The 17629-nt window shown below is 46.9% G+C and overlaps 1 protein-coding gene across 17 annotated transcripts in view; it reads left to right on the top strand.

Moving 5' to 3' along the window:
* ATXN7L1 (ataxin 7 like 1) overlaps window positions 1–17629 on the top strand; it is a 236001-nt gene that overhangs the window by 186871 nt on the left and 31501 nt on the right. For 11 of the 17 annotated variants that reach the window (XM_053926378.1, XM_071221681.1, XM_045193643.3 and 8 more), the window contains 4 exons: window positions 12062–12351; window positions 15489–15571; window positions 16407–16663; window positions 16875–17012. In XM_053926378.1, coding sequence (XP_053782353.1) covers window positions 12062–12351; window positions 15489–15571; window positions 16407–16663; window positions 16875–17012 — 768 coding nt within the window. Of the gene's footprint in view, window positions 1–12061; window positions 12352–15488; window positions 15572–16406; window positions 16664–16874; window positions 17013–17629 lie in introns of those variants that run through there. The other 6 variants (XM_045193663.2, XM_024558634.3, XM_024558636.4 and 3 more) reach the window with 3 other exon arrangements.

The following is a 17629-nucleotide window of genomic DNA, read 5'->3' as shown; positions in this document are numbered from 1 at the left end:
AATGCTGGTGGGAGGAGTGTACAGGGTGGAGGGGAATAAAGGGGAGAAAAAAAAGGGACAACTATAATAGCATAATCAATAAAATATATTTAAAAAGAAAAGAAGAAGTGCTCAGAAATAGGGACTAGAGTCTAGGGATGGAAAATATAGACTAGGACAGCTGGGGAAGGGGAAACGGCATGAAGAGAGAGGGAGTGAGAGCCACAGAGATTAGTAACCACAGTCCTTCATAGTTGCATAGCACCTTGTAATTTTTAGATGCTTTCACAGCCCCAGACTCTTTATTTTTTTTTATCCTCATCCAAGGACATGCTCACTGATTTTAGAGAGAGAAAGAAAGGGAGAGAAACATCGGTGCAAGAGAGAAACATCAATTGGTTGCCTCTCACACACAACCCAATGGGGGACTGATCCCAAACCAGGCTTGTGCCCTGACTGGGAATTGAACCAGCGACCTTTCTGTTTATGGGTCAAGGCTCCAACCCACTGAGCCACACTGAACAGGGCGCTCCTGACCCTGTTAGGCTTCAAGTCTAGTTGGTGATGAAATGAGGAAATGGAGGCCCAGGGTGATAAAGTGACTGGTCAGTAGTGGAGCTGGGACTCCACCCCTGGTCTTCTCACTTGTGATAAAGAACATGCCCTTAGAGCTGCCCCAAATCATTTTTTTGGTGAATGAATGCCCTGGGGCAACCTTTCTAAGCCTCAGGTTTCTCGTCTATAAATCAAGGGTGAGGATGAAACACCATCTTCCGCATGATTGTGTAGCTGGCTGCGCACTGCATGGCAGGTGTTGAGCGTGTCTGTGTCAAGGGAAGGTGAGAGGAAACTCTCCACCCTCACTGTTGCCGTCACTCTGCTCTTCTATCAGGAGGAGAGAACTGCAAGCTGCTCCTTACCTAAAGCATTTGTTCTAGTGGAGAGCTGGTTTGGTTTTTATTTGTTATGTGATTTAATCTTCATTGAGGACATTTATTCATTCATCAAACATTTACAGCTCCTCCTAAGTGCCAAATAATGTATACATCACTGGAATAACTTTGGAGCGACATATACACTTGGTCCAGGTTCCTGTCCTGTGGTACCTCAGGGTCTGGTCAGGCCACATAGACATAGAGATAAAATCTGGCCATTTGATTAGAGAAGTTTGGCAGAAACCCCTAGTAAGGAACAGTTAGCACTGGAGAGAAGAGGATCTCATCAGATCTGGGCAGATGGGGGAGTGTTCACCTGGAGAGCAGAAGAGGGCAGATGAGCAGAAGGAACTGTCCAGACCACGCAAGGCCCCAGAACCAGGCGAAGCTCTGGCTGGGAGAAGGTACCCTGGTAGGAGCAGTGGGTGAACCAAGTCGTGAGGTTGAACTCTGTACTGTGGGCAGTGAGGAGCCTGCAGAGCCCTTTAAGCAGCTGGTAGCAGGGTGAGGTTTGCACTAGTGGCTGAGGGGAGGCCAAGACAAAAAGACTGGTGGTGAGGATTTCCATTGAGGCTCAAGCAAGTGCTGGTGACAGGCCTGACCTTATAGTGCAGGTAGGGACCTCTTTTTTTTTTTTTTCCTTTCGGTTTGGAATTTATTTTTTTTAATATATTTATTGATTATGCTATTACAGTTGTCCCATTTCCCCCCCCCTCACTCCACTCCATCCTGCCCACCCCCTCCCTCCCACATTCCCCCCCTATAGTTCATGTCCATGGGTCATACTTATAAGTTCTTTGGCTTCTACATTTCCTACACTATTCTTACCCTCCCCCTGTCTATTTTCCACCTATCATCTATGCTACTTACTCTCTGTACCTTTCCACCCCTCTCCCGCTCCCACTCCCCTATTGACAACCCTCCATGTGATCTCCATCTCTATGGTTCTGTTCCTGTTCTAGTTGTTTGCCTAATTTGCTCTTGTTTTGGTTTTAGGTGTGGTCATTAGTAACTGTGAGTTTGCTGTCATTTTTACTGTTCCTATTTTTTATCCTCTTTTTCTTAGGTAACTCCCTTTAACATTTCATAAAATAAGGGCTTGGTGATGATGAATTTCTTTAACTTGACCTTATCTGAGAAGCACTTTATCTTCCCTTCCATTCTAAATGATAGCTTTGCTGGATACAGTACTCTTGGATGTAGGCCCTTGCCTTTCATGACTTGGAATACTTTTTGCCAGTCCCTTCTTGCCTGTAAGGTCTCTTTGGAGAAATCAGCTGATAGTCTTATGGGAACTCCTTTGTGGGTAACTGTGTCCTTTTCTCTTGCTGCTTTTAAGATTCTCTCCTTTGCTTTAATCTTGGGTAATGTAATTATGATGTGCCTTGGTGTGTTCTTTCTTGGGTCCAACTTCTTTGGGAGTCTCTGAGCTTCCTGGACTTCCTGGAAGTGTATTTCCTTTGCCAGACTGGGGAAGTTCTCCATTATTTTTTCAAATAAGTTTTCAATTTCTTGCTCTTCCTCTTCTCCTTGTGGCACCCTATGATTTGGATGTGGGAATGTTTAAACTTGTCCTGGAGGTTCCTAAGCCTCTCCTCATTTTTTTTGAATTCTTGTTTCTTCATTCTGTTCTGGTTGAATGTTTATTTCTTCCTTGTCTTCCAAAACAATGATTTGAGTCCTGGTTTTCTTCCCGTCACTGTTCGTTCCCTGTACATTTTACTTTATTTCTCTTAGCATAGGCTTCATTTTTTCATCTGGTTTTCGAACAGATTCAACCAATTCTGTGAACGTCTTGACAAACTGTTTCGAACTGTGCATCTGATAGGTTGGCTATCTCTTCCTGGCTTAGTTGTATTTTTTCTGGAGCTTTGAAGTGTTCTGTCATTTGGGCCTTTTTTTTTTTTTTTTTTTTTTTTTTTTTTTTTTTTTGTCGGCGCGTCTGTTACTTTAAGGGACACAGCCTTAGGTGTTCCCCAGGGCGGGGTAACGCTGGTCGCTGCGCTGTGACGCTGTACGTGGGGGAGGGGCCGAGAGGGAGCAATGGTGCCTGCTCCACTCTCTGCCGGATTTCAGTCTTTCACTCCACTACCCACAATCAAACTGGGCCCCTCTGGTGCTGGTTCCCGAGTGGGTGGGCTTATGCTCGCCCTAGGCCCCTGTGGATCTCTCCAACGACCTCTCCCGTGAGGCTGGGAGTCTCTCCTGCTGCTGCCCCAACCCCCACAGGCGTTTTCAATCAGAGGTTTGAGGCTTTATTTCCCCACACTGGAGCCCTGGGTTGCGCGGTCTGTTTCGCTCCCCGCCCTTACTCCGGTTTATCTGTGCATGAGTGTGGGGCTGCGGGGTCTGCTGCCCACCGCTCTGCCTGCCCCGTTCTCCGCCACTCTGAGTCGGGCCCTCTCGGTTTATCTGCGCCAATGTGGGGCCGCAGGGTCTGCTAGTGGTCAGACTGCCTGCCCCGTTCGTCCCACACTCCGCCAGTCTCGGTCCCGCCACGGCCACACGAGTCCTCTCCGCCCTGGCTGCCTGTCTCCGCCCTTCCTACCGGTCTGGATGAATGTTTATTTTTTGTTTCCTTGGTGTCGGACTTCCTTGCCGTTCAATTTTCGGTCAGTTCTGGTTGTGCGAGGAGGCGCAGTGTGTCTACCTACGCTGCCATCTTGGTTCTCTAGGGACCTCTTTTAGCAGGTAGACTTGAGTGACACCATGTTGGGAGGGGCCAAGGTTTCTAACTGGAGTTTTTAAGAAATGTAAAGTGAATTTAATTTGGGACAAAAAATGTCCTGAGTTTGCTGTTGGTCAGTGTGAACACTATACTTTTGAAGGCTTAAGCAGTCTGCTTAGCATCCCCGGTGGAAGTGTTTTGGGTGCAGGGCTGTCTGCCCAGTCCTGGATTCCAATGTGGAGAAGGCAAGAGCGGAGTAAGTGACAGGCCACTTGGGAGGGAAGGTACTCCCTGGGGCTGTTCCTCTGTGAAGGAGGCTGGGGAGTAGAGAGGTGGGGCTGCTGGTAGCCAGGGGTGCTGTGCCATTTCCTCATTCCCAGCATGCTCAGAAAGACCTTACTGAAAGCAAAGACTGGAGGTGTAAGCCCAGGTCCCTGATCCTGGCCTTCCCTGGCATGAGAAGGGATGACGTTCTGTGAGGAGTCCTCTTCTCTCTCCCTGGATCAGTGTTGGCTCCAGAGCTTAAGGGAAACAATAAATATCTTGGCTGCACTGGCTCTGGAAGGTGAGGACAGGCCCAAAGACAGGGGCACCCTGCTGCTCCAGCAATGGGAACAGGTGACCTCTGGTGGCTGCAGAGGGGAGTGCTCCTGCTTGGGGCTCCCAAGCCAAACCTGTCAGTTCCAGGGCCGGTGCTGGCAGCAAGGGCACTTGGGGTTCTGTCTCACTCTGCACCGACACTCCTTCCAGAATCCACTTGCTTCCTGTCCTCTGCTCAGAGGTCCTGATACCATCTATGCACTGCTATGGATTTCACTGGCTATTCTTTTTAATTATGAGGACTTTAATTCTCATATATGGAAGAAAAGGCACTGAGCTGGTAGAGTTGGTTTGGTCTAGGGTTATATTAACTCCCTCCTGGACTGGATGCCTATCACTTCAGGCCGGCTGGTCCCAAGTGCACACCAGAGGGCCTGTCCAGTATCATCTACCCTTCTGTGCCAGGCCTTTGTTTTACCCTCTTTATCTTCCTCTCTTCTTTGGCTCGCTGATCTTTTCCCTCAGGCTTGGAATGTCAGGACACACAAGGCCCGTTGATCTCCCAGCAGGTTTGGAGACCACCTTCTGAGTCCTGTGCCTTAGGAAGCCCTGATTAACAGAAGTGCTGCAGATTCTAACACAGGCCGGTGCTGGGCCTCCTGCTCCCAAGAAATCTGGATCTGCCTAGATAGGATCATATACAGTTACTCCTCCAGAGTCAGAGTCAGCAAGGACCCTCATTGCCTGGCATACTTCAGGGTTATGGAGACAACATGTTCGTATTCAAGAAGCCTGGATCTCCTACTCACTCTTCTTCCGGAGTGTGTTATGCACATAAGAGCATGAACCACTGGTCCAGGCTTTGGCAGTACCTAGAAGGCCAGGGGCCGAGCAGCAGGTGAAATTAAGAAGTAGGAGTGAATGCTCCTAGAAAGGGGTCAATTGAGTCTGGAAAGGCTTCCTACCTAGTCTGTTTTTCCTCTTCATCGAACGCCCCCAGAAGTGGTCGTCCACTCCATGTAAATATAGGAGGCTCCCTGCTCACACCCATCTGCTGCCTGGGCCATCTCTCCCCCAGTAAGGCTAGGGGCTAACCAGCCTTACTTACAGCAACGAGCAAGGCTACCAGGACAGAAATTTCCTTTTGAAAAACTGTTTTAATTGACTGACTTTAGAGAGAAAGGGAGAGAGAAAGAGACATTGATTTGTTCCACTTGCTTATTCATTGGTTGACTCTTCTATGTGCCCTGACCACTGGGGATTGAACCCGCAACCTTGGCATATCGGGACAACATTTTAATCCACTGAGCTTCCCGGCCAGGTCCAGGTCAGAAATTTCTGATGGTGGTGATGACTTGCACCCCAGAGATGTATATATATATACCCCAGAAACATCAGGGTCAGTGGGGAGTGGGTGGCGTGATCTGCTCTTCCCCCTTTTTTTCCTATTCTTAAATTACAGTTGGCATTCAATATTATATTAGTTTCAGGTGTGCAGCATAGGGTTAGATGTTTATATAACTCCCAAGCACTCTACCCTTTTTGTTCTAGCTCCAATTTATTTAGGGCCAACTATGTACCCAGTACTGTGCAAGGCACTTCATACGTATTATATCAGTTAATCACTTCAAATATCTGTTATGATCTTTGTTTTACTGATAAAGAGACTGAGACCCAGAGAAATAAAGTCCCAGGGTAAGCCAGGCAGGGCAGCCACATATGTCTGTGTGGTTCTGCACTGTATGAAACTGTCCCACTAAGAGAGCAAGGAAGAACGGAAACCAGCACTCACCCACTTGGCCAGCCACCCTTTATCTAATTCCCACAGAAGTCCTCATGGACTCGCTGAGGCCCTGAAGCTGGGAAGTCAGATTTTTTCCCACCATAATGCATCTAGCAATAGAAAAGGCAGGAGAGGATCTAGGTTTGTCTGATTTCAAAACCTGTCTTCTTAACCATTGTCCTAAACTATCTTGAAACACCTTCCACATTCTATGAATTTGCCAGAACAGGGATAAGGCACAGACCCTCAGTTCAGTCCTGCTTGTCCTCCCTGATTTTAGTCACTTGTTTCTGGCCACTTTTACAATTCATTAAAGTCAGCTTGCTCATTTCTCCCCTGCTCCTAACTCTTACGGGAAAGTCCCACATCATTCTTCCCAGCCGCTAATCGCCTCTTCTGCCAATTGAGGGAGTAGGTCTTAGCCCGTTATCCAAGTCACTAATGAAAACACTTTAACCTTCTTGCCTGGTGATAGGCCCCTGTGAGCTCTGCTGGGTACCCCTCTGGGCTGGCACCGGACCCTACTAGCCAATTTTTTCCCCTCTGCTGCCAGGGCCACTCACCCCCAATAGCAGTGTGGTCCGACCACATAGTCCCACTGAGGGTGTGTTATGTGGGAGGGAATCCAAAACTATGCCAAGGCCAGGAGGGCTTATACACAGTGCTTCCTTCCTGACCACCAGGTCTGACACTCAGCCACAGAATATTATGAGATTAATCTTAAAGACTTTCTTATTTCTGTGTTCTGTGTTGGTTACCCTGTTTTCTCCATTTTCTCTTTACTTCAGATGTTTACAAATTGGCTTCCTGAAAGTTTTCCCAATATTTTTCTACATAAAAAATACCATTTATTCATTTGCAGGATTTATGTCATATGTCCTGAATCTCTTGCATCATGGCAGGAATTTATAGCTTTGCTAGTTAGGCTGGTTCATAGGGATTGCCTGACTTCGATCCTTCGGGAATGTCCCAAGTAGTTCTTCAACTTAAAGAATTTAAATTTGATGGTGAATACACAATACAATGTGTAATACAGGTATACACAATAGAATTGTATACCTGAAACCTGTATAATTTTATTAACCAGTGTCACCCCAATAAATTCAATAAAATAAAAAAGAATTTAAATTTGATATAAATAATGTCCTGATAGTCGTCCCCAAAATGCATCCATGAGACCCAAGTAGAATCCTTCTCTGGTAGTTTTTGAAAGGAGGGTGAATCCCGTTTACTCGGCATAACTTCTATGCTACCACTGCTTGGAAGGCAAGAGGCTAGGTGAGACGGCCTTTTCAAGGATCTGCCGGTGAATCAGAGATCCTCAAAATTCTGCACATGGGCCTTTGTCAGAGGAATCGGTGGGAAGAAATCAGACAGCTGAGAACTCTCATCAGACACATAACCCACAGCACAAATACCATATGTCTTCAGGCTCCTGCCTGTCAAATCTATCTTTTCTCCGCGCTGGTAAGTGGAGCAGGGTTGGAAATGATTTCTGCAGGACTCAAGATTTTCTAAACCATTCTCTTAAGGCTTATCTGTTGCTGATAAAAGAATAAATCATGATCGCTAGGAAAGCATAGCTGGCAGGAGAGAGCTGGCCCAGCGACAATTGGTGGCACCATAAGATTCTTCACCTCTGCTCTTTTGCAGACATCACTGGACAGGGAGGGGAATCTTCTTGGTGCCAAGAGAACCATTTTTCTTAAAGCTTTGGTTCAGAAAGATAAATGAGACCATCCAAGCACACAGGAAGAAGACATGGGCAGCCAGAGCAGCACAAAAGAAACTAAGTAGACATCGCCCCCACGTAGCAAGGAGGATGAGGGAGGGCTGTTCTCTCTGGGCTGTAGGATCCCTTCCCAGGACAGAGACAGAGGTGCAGAGATAACAAGGAGATAACTACTCCAGTGTATTAGACACAGCAGGGGAACAAGCTGCAACCGGGCCCCCTGAAGGAGTTCATCCCAAGCGAACAAAACAGGCATTATGAAAGCAGCAGGGGAAGAGAGGGGACTCATCCTTCCCTTTCAAATACTGCTCCTCAAAGAAGGGACAATAGTGAGTTGATAAATGCAGCTAATTGTTAGACTTCTGGAGTGTGTAAGCGCCTCGCTTAAGACTGAAAAGCAAGGAGCTTAAGGGGCTTTGACCTCAGGGGTAATCACCAGACCTGTTGGGTCACCTAAGCAAACAGAATCATAAATTGCTTAGTTGGTCATCTAGGTGTCGCCAGCTATCCACCCCTCCCAGTGTCTAACCACAGCATGAGGTGTTTGAGTTACTGTTATTAGACACAGAAAAGGGGAGACATCTGGACTGTAAACGCAGGGTTCAGATTCTCTTGACTTCCTTCCAAATGAAAAAAAAAAAAACCCCTGTTATTCAGGGTCCACTGTCATCTGAAGGAGCCCTTACCTGCCCACTGGGACAGGGACACTGTCCTGGAGGGGACAGGTAATGGCAAGGAAGTGAGGAAAGAAACACCAGGAGAAAGCAGAAGACAGTTCTGAGAGGCTGACTCCCAGACAGGCACACTCCCCCACTCCTTGGAGTATAGACACAATGTTTTCCACATTGTGTGGCACCATCTTGCAATCATTTCTTCCTTTGTTCATCAGTTGGGGCTGTTGCCAATAGCAGTGAAGAAAGGAGGCTGAACACTGAGATTGGCTGGTGGCTACCATTAGCACTGGGGGGTGAGAGAAGCAAGGTCAAATGGGCATGATTTTCACTTCTCCCTCTCTCTCATTTCCTCTGGGGATGTGTTTGACCCTTCCCACCTTCACTGAGCTGCTGACTTCCCTTCTCTTAACTCTTAACTTCTCAGCTCAAGCCAGAGGCAGGCCACCTTAGAGGGGAAGCTCAAAACCTTCGGGGGAGAGAAGGGATACTGAAGAAAAATCACCAGGGCAGCCCTGAGGCTCTCCTTCTTCATTAGCTAATGACATCCTTAGATTCCCACCCACAACTCGATCTCCCTTCTCCCACTTCCAAGATGTGGCCCATGTACCTGGCATCAGGTGTATTTCCCCAGTAGCTCAGCTCCCTACGGACCACCTGGTCTATGGAACCCTTCAAAACATTCTTGATTATGTTTTTTCTGTAACACCTCCCATTCCAATCCAATAAAACTCAGTCCCAGACGGCTGTACATCAGCCTTTCCTTTTTTCGGATGGGCTTCAATTCCACATCCCACCTACAGGCACTAGGATGGAAGTCCAACTGTAGATCTGGAAGCATTAGCAGTAGAGTGTATGAGTGGGCCACACTCGTTATGTAGTAGAGAAAATTCCCAATTAGAAGATCAGTCACAAGTAACAAACAGCTGGCTTGGCTCAAGCTCAGTTACTAAACACAACTGGGTAAAGCATCACCAAGGAGATGTCAGCTGTTGCTGTTTCACAAGGCAGGATCTAGTGCACCTGGGCTTTCGTGGCTGCCTTAAGGAGCACATCAGAGCTGGAAGTTGACTTTAGGGGGAAAATGCAGACTATACTGTGAGCATTTGAAAACCACTTGGCTCAGTTTTAAAATTCATTTCAGTTTGTAAAATTGTTCTGGATTATTTTACCCCAGCATCATCCACTGAGCTCACGAGCATTCAACATGTACCAGGGCATCTCTCACAGGAACATGAGGCCTTCCCAGTGCTCACACCAGCTCGTGTGAGTAGACCTAGATCCACAACGTGAAGTTCCTAACTTCCTCTCCTAAACTCCCTGGCTTCACAGAGAAGTATGTCAGAGAAGACCACTCAGGTGCTAGAGCATCCTCTCACCTGGCTGATAGTCCATGGATTCACATCAGCATTTGAAGTTTAACTTCTTTTCTCAAGAAATAAAAGCCAACAGATTAGAACAAGAGTGACAAATCATCAAGAACTTTTTAAGTAGGCTCTTATGTGTTTTTAAAATCAGGATATTGAAGTATAATTTAAGTTCTATGAGTTTTGTAATTTGTGAGGGTGTGTTTTAGTTTGTACATTTTTTTAAAATTTTCATTGTGGTAAAATACACATTAAATTTATCATCTTAACCATTTTAACGTTCTGTTCAGTTGTGTTAAATACATTCACACTGTTGTGCAGCCAACCTCCAGAACTCTTTTCATCTTGCGGAAGTAAAACTCTGTAGCCATTAAACAACTCCCTTTCCTCCCCTGCCCCAGCCCCTGGCAGCCACCCTTCTACTTTCTGTCTTTGTGAACCTGACCACACCAGGTGCCTCAGAAGTGGAATCACACAGTATTTGTCTCTTTGTGACTGGCTTATTTCACTTAGCATAATGTCTTCAACATTCATGTATCAGAATTTCCTTCCTATTTTTTTTGTTTTAGAATTTCCTTCCTTTCTAAGACTGAATAATATTCTGTCGTATGTATAGATCTCACTTCGTTTATCCATTCTCCAGCAGTGGACACTTGGGTTGCTTCCACCTTTTGGCCACTGTGAATAGTGCTGCTGTGAACATGGGTGCACAGATAACTTTCCAAAACCCTGACTTTTATAATTTGTGTCCTTTAAAACTGAGTGAATGATCCAAGGAGAAGTGTGTATTCAATGGTTTTGCATTTGTTACCATTTGGAAAAAATCAGGAATGCAGCACTAATTTCACCAGGTGATATCTTTACAGCTTCTTAGTGTGCTGACTTTTCAAGGGCTTCTCATGCTGTTCTTCAGTAATATGTGAGTATTTTGCTAATTGCCATTAAATAGAAAGTAGCAGCAGCTCGACTCTGTCTCAGTGATTGGGACACTCTGATCAAGGGTGAATTGGCAGTGACTTGTTGTTTTGCTAAATACCACTGTTCCCATTTCCCCTCCCAGGGGACTTGAAGTCCACACCACCCTTCCCCAACCAGGGAAGCATGTGGCCCTAGGATGAAGTTGCTGAAGCCCAGCGGCAATCTGCTCTACCACTGAGTGCCCTTCTCCCTGGGAAAGACCTATAAATAACCTCTGTGATCCTGTTTCAAAGTCAGAAAAGAGACAGGGGCTGAGGGGCTGCAGAAATAATTACATGAACAAATGGATCAAAGAAATGATTTGTGAATAAATCTTAGGGAAGAAGAACCAACGAGCCGTGTGGACAAATAAGATTCCTGCCCTGCCCAAACAGCCTCTCTTTCATGCCCAACATTGTCTGCAGGCACGTGTAAGCCATATTCTAGATCACTTGGCATTCAGATAGCTAAGTCGGCTCGGCGATGATAGAGGGCTGAAGTATTAGCGCTCTGCCCTCCTGCAAAGAGGAAAGGAAATCCAGTTCAGGAACCAAAGCAAAGCTTATTCATCTTTTAAAACCCAAGACAGAGTCCTCCACAGTCCCCCAGAAATAGGGTCCTCCTGCATTAAATGCACAGAAATCAAATGCATAACCATTACAGGAGAAATAGCAGGGAAGTGGGGCTTAGATGACAGATTCTGAAGAACAAACACACACCTTTGTGCTCTGTCTTCTTAAAATTCATCCTCTCACCTGCCAGCCTTGAGCATTGCCTATTTACATAACTAGCTGCCTAAAATGGAATATTAGATAATGTTACATGGCAGCTCACTCAATCTGAGCCCATCCCCAGGATATGAGAGTGATCCAGGAGTCCTCGACAGCATGCAGCATGGCACGCTGGCCTGCAGCCACGCCTCCGTGTGGTGCGAGCCCGTCAGCACTCCTGAGCTAAGCAGATGTCAGGCCTGATCGCCGATCCCCAGGTGGGAGACCAGCCGAGCAGCAGTGGGGCCGGGGTGTGATTCAGCAAGTGGCATGGTGTGGTGCACCGTCTTCAAGTGACAAACAGCATCTTTTCCTGCGCTTCACAGCAGGCCCCTTGTTCTTCCCAAGGTGCTGTCTCAAAGACAGCTGACAAAAAGGGACTGAGAAGGGGGAGCTGCGGGATCTGTGGGGACACTGGGTATGGGAGGTAATCAGTCAGCTCTGATGCCATCCCTGGCACCATGCCAGCCTCGCACCCCCTTGGTCCTTTCCGAGGCACGACTCTCCTCCATCAAAACTGGAGTCTTGCTGCTCGCTTACAGGAGGAGTATAAATAAGTGATAAGGAAGTGTTCTGATAATGATAAGAGGGTATAGCTTCTCAGCAGACTAGATGTATCAAAGAAGGCAATTGTGCATGTTTTTTCATTTATTTTTCAGCGTTCCGGTTCCTGTAGTCAGTTTAGAGAAAATTCCTAACCTAGTGAAGGCAGATGGTGCCAATGTCAAAATGAACTCTACAACCACTGCTGCGGTCACCGCCTGCTCCTCCTCGTTCTCGGCCATCTCCACCCCACCCTTAATTAAGCCAGTCTTGATGTCGATGTCCAAGTCAGTGCCACCTTCCCCAGAGAAGATCTTAAATGGCAAAGGAATTTTGTCCACCACAATAGACAAGAAACACCAAAATGGCACCAAAAACAACAACAAGCCTTACAGAAGACTTTCAGGTACGTGTCTGTGTCCTTCAGGTCTGGCTCATGATTAGATTGAAATTGAGTCACATCCCATAACCACGGCGTGATGTGTTCTTATAATTAAGCAATCCGTTTCATTTTAAGAAGGACATGGAATTTACCTGCAGGCAGGACCCCTACCTAAAAATGCAAGCAAGAACTGGTTTTCCTTTTCCAGGGCCAGATGAGGCTCTCCCACAGCTCAGTGCTTAGCGGGAGTTACCCCAGTGACCCAGGGGGCAGGACGCTCTGCACCAACCACAACAGCCTGTGGATTCTGAGGGTCTTATTATCATGCTGACAGGCTGATCTGCCCCTGGGTTTTGTAGAGGCCTCACCACCATGAAGCTGGACAACCCACAGGGAAATCTCACAGTAGCTCAGAACAGGCTTGGGACAGTCCCCTCAGTGACTGCCCCACAGAAAGACAGAGCCTCCATCCTTTGGCCTAGTTGGTTTCCAGGTTGATTCTGTAGTCTTTGGCTACAACTGCCTTCTCCAATAACCAGCTGGAATTTCTATGGGAACACCAGGTTAGCACAGCAGATGAGGAGTTGGGGGATCTCTTGGGTGTACCCCTTAGTTGTCTGAGCGAGCACTGGAAAGGGGTTCATGGCCAATATTGGAGGCAATGACTGTCCTCCAGGGGCTCCCATGTGGATGACACTTGCTTGGATTTGTTGTAAAACTAAATCTACCAGTTTCTGCTTTTTTCAAAAGACTAAAATAAGCTTCATAACTTAGTCACACACTGTGGGCATTTATCTAATGTTGACGAGAAAAAAAAATGTGAAAACCGCCCTATGAGGAGGAAACTATATCTTCCGGTATGAGCATACTTCTTAAGCACCCCAAAAATTGTGGATCGTTTTTATTTTCTACTTTGTGTTTTTCTGTACTTCAGTATTTCTATCGTATATCTGTAACTTTTTAAAGAAATTATTTTTGAAAGTACCTGCGCCCAAAGCATTCAAATGACAAAAATATTATACCTGCAAACCTCCTCACATACTGTTCACCTACTATCAAGAAATAAAGGTAAAGCCCGGAGTCCTCGTTGCGCATTGGGAGGCCTCACTGTGTGGGTGGGAGCCCCGACTCCTGGCTCTCCTCCTGAATGGCAGGTTCAGTTCCACCTGATAGGCCTGGCTGCGCACAGTGTCCAGACACTGCGGTCCTTGTTGTGGCAGAAGCATGACATGGCTCCCAGCCTGCACCCCAGTCGAAAGTTGTTTGGGGATTTTTTGCTGTTTGTTGGTGTTGCATTTTGTTAGTTGTTTTGTCTCATTGGGTCTTTTGCTTCTATCTCGCTTTCACACTTGGCAGCCAGTGAAACAACCTGCTCAGTTCCAGGCCAACATGAGTGCTGGTGTGGATCTGGGCACGGTCTGACTTGGACAGGCACAAGGGAAAGAACTCCATGCCAGGCAGCCTGGGGCCTGACACCCAGGCACTCTTTGGTGGGCAGAGAGGGCTCATAAGAAATAGGTATCTCCAGGTCTAGCCATTTTCTATTCTTAAAAATGAAGCTTTAAAAAAAAATAATAAGGTCAGGAGGCATTTTGATAGCCAACCAGGGAATCTGTCTTGGGTATGAGTGTGATTTTGTTGCACACATTGCCATTACTACCATCACAACCACTCCATGACCCTCAAACTTTTTATTTTATTTTTTAAAGACTTTATTTGTTTAGTTTTACAAAAGGGGGAAGGGAGGGAGAAAGAGAGGGAGAGAAACATCAATGTATTGCCTCTCGTGCACCTCCTACTGGGGACCTGGCCCGCAACCCAGGCATGTGCCCTGACTGAGAATCAAACCGGCGACCCTTTGGTTCGCAGGCTGGCACTCAGTCCACTGAGCCACACCAGCCAGGGCCAAACCTTCTTTTAAAATTAGAACCCATTCATTGAGTACGCCCAGCCTTTACTGCACCAACATCAGAGAGTCTTTCAGGCTAGGTAACCTCTTTTTAGTTTGCAGCTATCCAGGGCTCTTAAGGACACCACCACATTTGTGCACACCCCTCACCCACCCACTAACTGTCTTCCTGAATGCCCAGAAGAGCTGTGTCATTCCTGTTTCACGGGAGGCAGGTGCTTGCTGGGTGCCTCCCAGAAACAGCACAGGCCATTTGAGGGGTGGAACTTTAAGGCCTAAATGGAGGGTCTGAAGAGATTGCCCTCTCTTCCCCTCAATTTCCTGGAGAGGAGAGCATTTTTATAATCCAAAGGGGATGAAGGATCCAAAATGGGCCTAAAAAGAGCAAGTTCCTTGAAAATAAATTGAACGTGACCCACCGGCAGTCCAGCGGGAAGGCTGACAATGGGGAAGGCCTGGCCTCCTTGTAGCTATCCAAGAACACAGCCTGCCCTGCCCATTCCCATTTGGATCATCAGGCCCATGTTGGGAGCAAAGCAAGCTGAAGCTATGAGACTGGCAGGCTCTGCCTTCTGTGCATCTTCAGGTTCAGATCTGCATAAGGCACACACCCAGGCTTTGCCCCTGCCCCTGCCTGTGACACCTCCAAAATGTCTCTGAGTCAGGCAAACAATTTTTCTGGTCAATAAGGCTGTCTGGAAGGCTTGTGCTAAGCACTTTGCAAAGGAGGAGAGAGGCAAGGTCACACTGACCTGTCAAGGAACAATCTCCCATTTAAATGGCTACATCTACCAGGAAAGCGGGGTGAGACTGGGGAGATGTGATATACTCTTGGAGATACCCAGGAAAAAGTGGCCCTTAGGCCTCAGGTGGCTCTCCATGGTCTGCAGCTATCTATGCCCAAAGGGCCAGGTACCTGGAGAAGCTTTTCGAGTGAAATAAAGTGTGAGAGCTGCATGGCTCCTCCCCTCTCTCCCCAGTGCTCACCCCACCCCATTCCACCCCTGTGCCTTGTGCTGCATTCCACATCCCTACCAAAGCTGGACTTGGGAACTCTGGATACAGAGGGGTGTCCCATTTTCCCCTGAGCGGTTCTTGAAACATTTTAGCAGTCGGTTGGGGAAAACAAAAACAGATTGCCTGACAATGTCTCACTTGTTGGTGCAAATGTGCATTTTTTTAATGTAGTCTTAATGCCAAATCCTATTTAGTCTCCTTTTTTCTTATATTTTTTGTTTGTTTCTTAAACCAGAGAGAGAATTTGACCCAAATAAACACTGTGGAGTATTGGATCCCGAGACAAAGAAACCTTGCACAAGATCCCTCACCTGCAAGGTATTTCTCTTTCCATAAAAAATACTTCCTGCTCTCGCTGGGGCCTTTGTCGAAATGTTTGCATGCCACTCTCTGCACACGGCAGGGTGTGGAACCTAGACATGACCCCCAGCTGTTCTTTGTAAAGGAAATGCTTTCTTCTCTTCCATGGTAGCAGAGTGCCTGCCTCAAACTGGCTGGCTTTTTAAGAAGGGAGAAAAAAAAAAAAAGGCATCCCCTGTTACTTGTGAGGCCAGACAGTAAATTGTATTTATAGGCACTCACAGGCGGTTCTAAACCCTGCTACGTTTTAATGTATGCAGGAGCAGCAGCGCGGCGGCAGCGCCCTGAAAGACAGTCCTGCCACACTCCTGATCGGCCACACTGGGGAGGCCAGGGGGACGGCTGACCCAAGGCGGCCACCACTGGGTAGCCCCCAGCCACATATTTCATACTGAACTGCTAGTGCTTCTTGGGATTAAGGCTGTGGCCCTCTCTGCTTGGTGGCTGTGTGTATCTGGGCCAAAGCAAGCCTCCCACCTGCACCTGGATTAACTCTAGACTCTTTCATGGTGGCCTTTCATCAGAGAGGTTTTCCTGGGTTCTGCACTGAAGCTCATCATCTTATGCCATTTTTTTGGAGGAAGCTTTGGCTTAACGCCAGGAAAGTAGGGCACGGTTGTGTTTGTGTGGTCTCTGCCTCTTCCCAGCCGCAGAACAGGAGCTGTTGCCTTGAAGTTGACTTTTCAAACACCTCTAAATTCCCATGAATTGCTGTCTCTGAAATGGAGGGCCCAGAGAAGCAGGTTTATGTGCTGATCAAAGAGGCTGTGCTTTTCATCTCTCTTCTCCTTAGACGCATTCGCTAAGCCATCGGAGGGCAGTCCCGGGCCGGAAAAAGCAATTTGACCTTCTTCTGGCGGAACACAAAGCCAAGTCCCGGGAAAAAGAAGTTAAAGATAAAGAGCATCTTCTGACCTCAACGAGGGAAGGACTTCTCAACCAATCCGGGCAGGCACAGGACCCTCTGCCAGGATCTTCAGGGAGCTCTGGGCCAGAACCTAAAGTTGCATCCCCTGCAAAATCCAGGCCACCTAACTCTGTGCTTCCTAGGTAAGTCCCACCATGGCGATAGAGGCCCAGAGTTCTTGGTCAAATGACTCTGCCCTGCTGGGTTGTGTGTGGTCTGATCACATGTTAAAGGGAAGTCATCATAGTCCTGCCACGTAAGGCAGCTTTGCAGTTTAAATGAGATAATGGGCATATGGGGCTCGTCCATAGTGTTGAATGTCATTATCATTGTCATCATCATCATTCTTCATAGCAGACCTATTCCGAACAAGAGTAAGCTGAAAAGAAAAAGAAATACCTGGGTGACACATCAGCCACCAGGCAACTTCCTGGCTGCTTGGGATTTCAGATTAGTTGAAGATTCCTGGAGCAGGGAGTGCAGAAAACCTGGGTGAGTGGGTAGTTGGCACCTGTAGGAGCCCATTTGGCATATATTTTGTGAATTTTTTGCACAACACTCCAATTCCTTGGGTGAAGGGAAAAGTAGCATAACAGAGACTTTTTGTTCGTAGATTTCTCTGCATACCCAGATAGCTGAGCCACCTGTCTGTGGTTTTATTTGGTTGTCCTGCACAGAAAGGAAAGAACAGAAAAGAGAATTAAAACCCATCTGGATTAAGAGAGATTTAAAATCCACATGTGTGTTTTAATGGCCAGTGGACTGTCAAGTTTAGTAGCAGACCAATTTCTAGATAATAGGACGGGGAACCTTTTACTCAAAAACACTTATCGAGCGCTCGCTCCATGAACAAGGTAACTGTGGTAGATACCCTCTGGCAGAGGTACAGAGATGAATGAAACTAGGTTCTGCTTTTCAAATATTCAGTGTTTAGAACATGAGATAAAATTCAAGTATTCATAATGTCACTTAAAGGAAACATTAATGATACAATAGGAGAAGTACAAGTCCTGGTATTACTGATAGTTTTGAATGCGTGCTGTGTGCGTCTCACAAGGGCCAGTCAAGAAGTAGGCTTTAAGAGAACATAGTTATAAAAGAGGAGGAAA

The sequence above is a fragment of the Desmodus rotundus genome, chromosome 6 (assembly GCF_022682495.2).
Source record: "Desmodus rotundus isolate HL8 chromosome 6, HLdesRot8A.1, whole genome shotgun sequence".
In the NCBI taxonomy this organism is placed as follows: Eukaryota; Metazoa; Chordata; class Mammalia; order Chiroptera; family Phyllostomidae; genus Desmodus; species Desmodus rotundus.
Note: the sequence above shows the minus strand (reverse complement) of the source record. Positions and strands in the feature narration are given on the sequence as shown.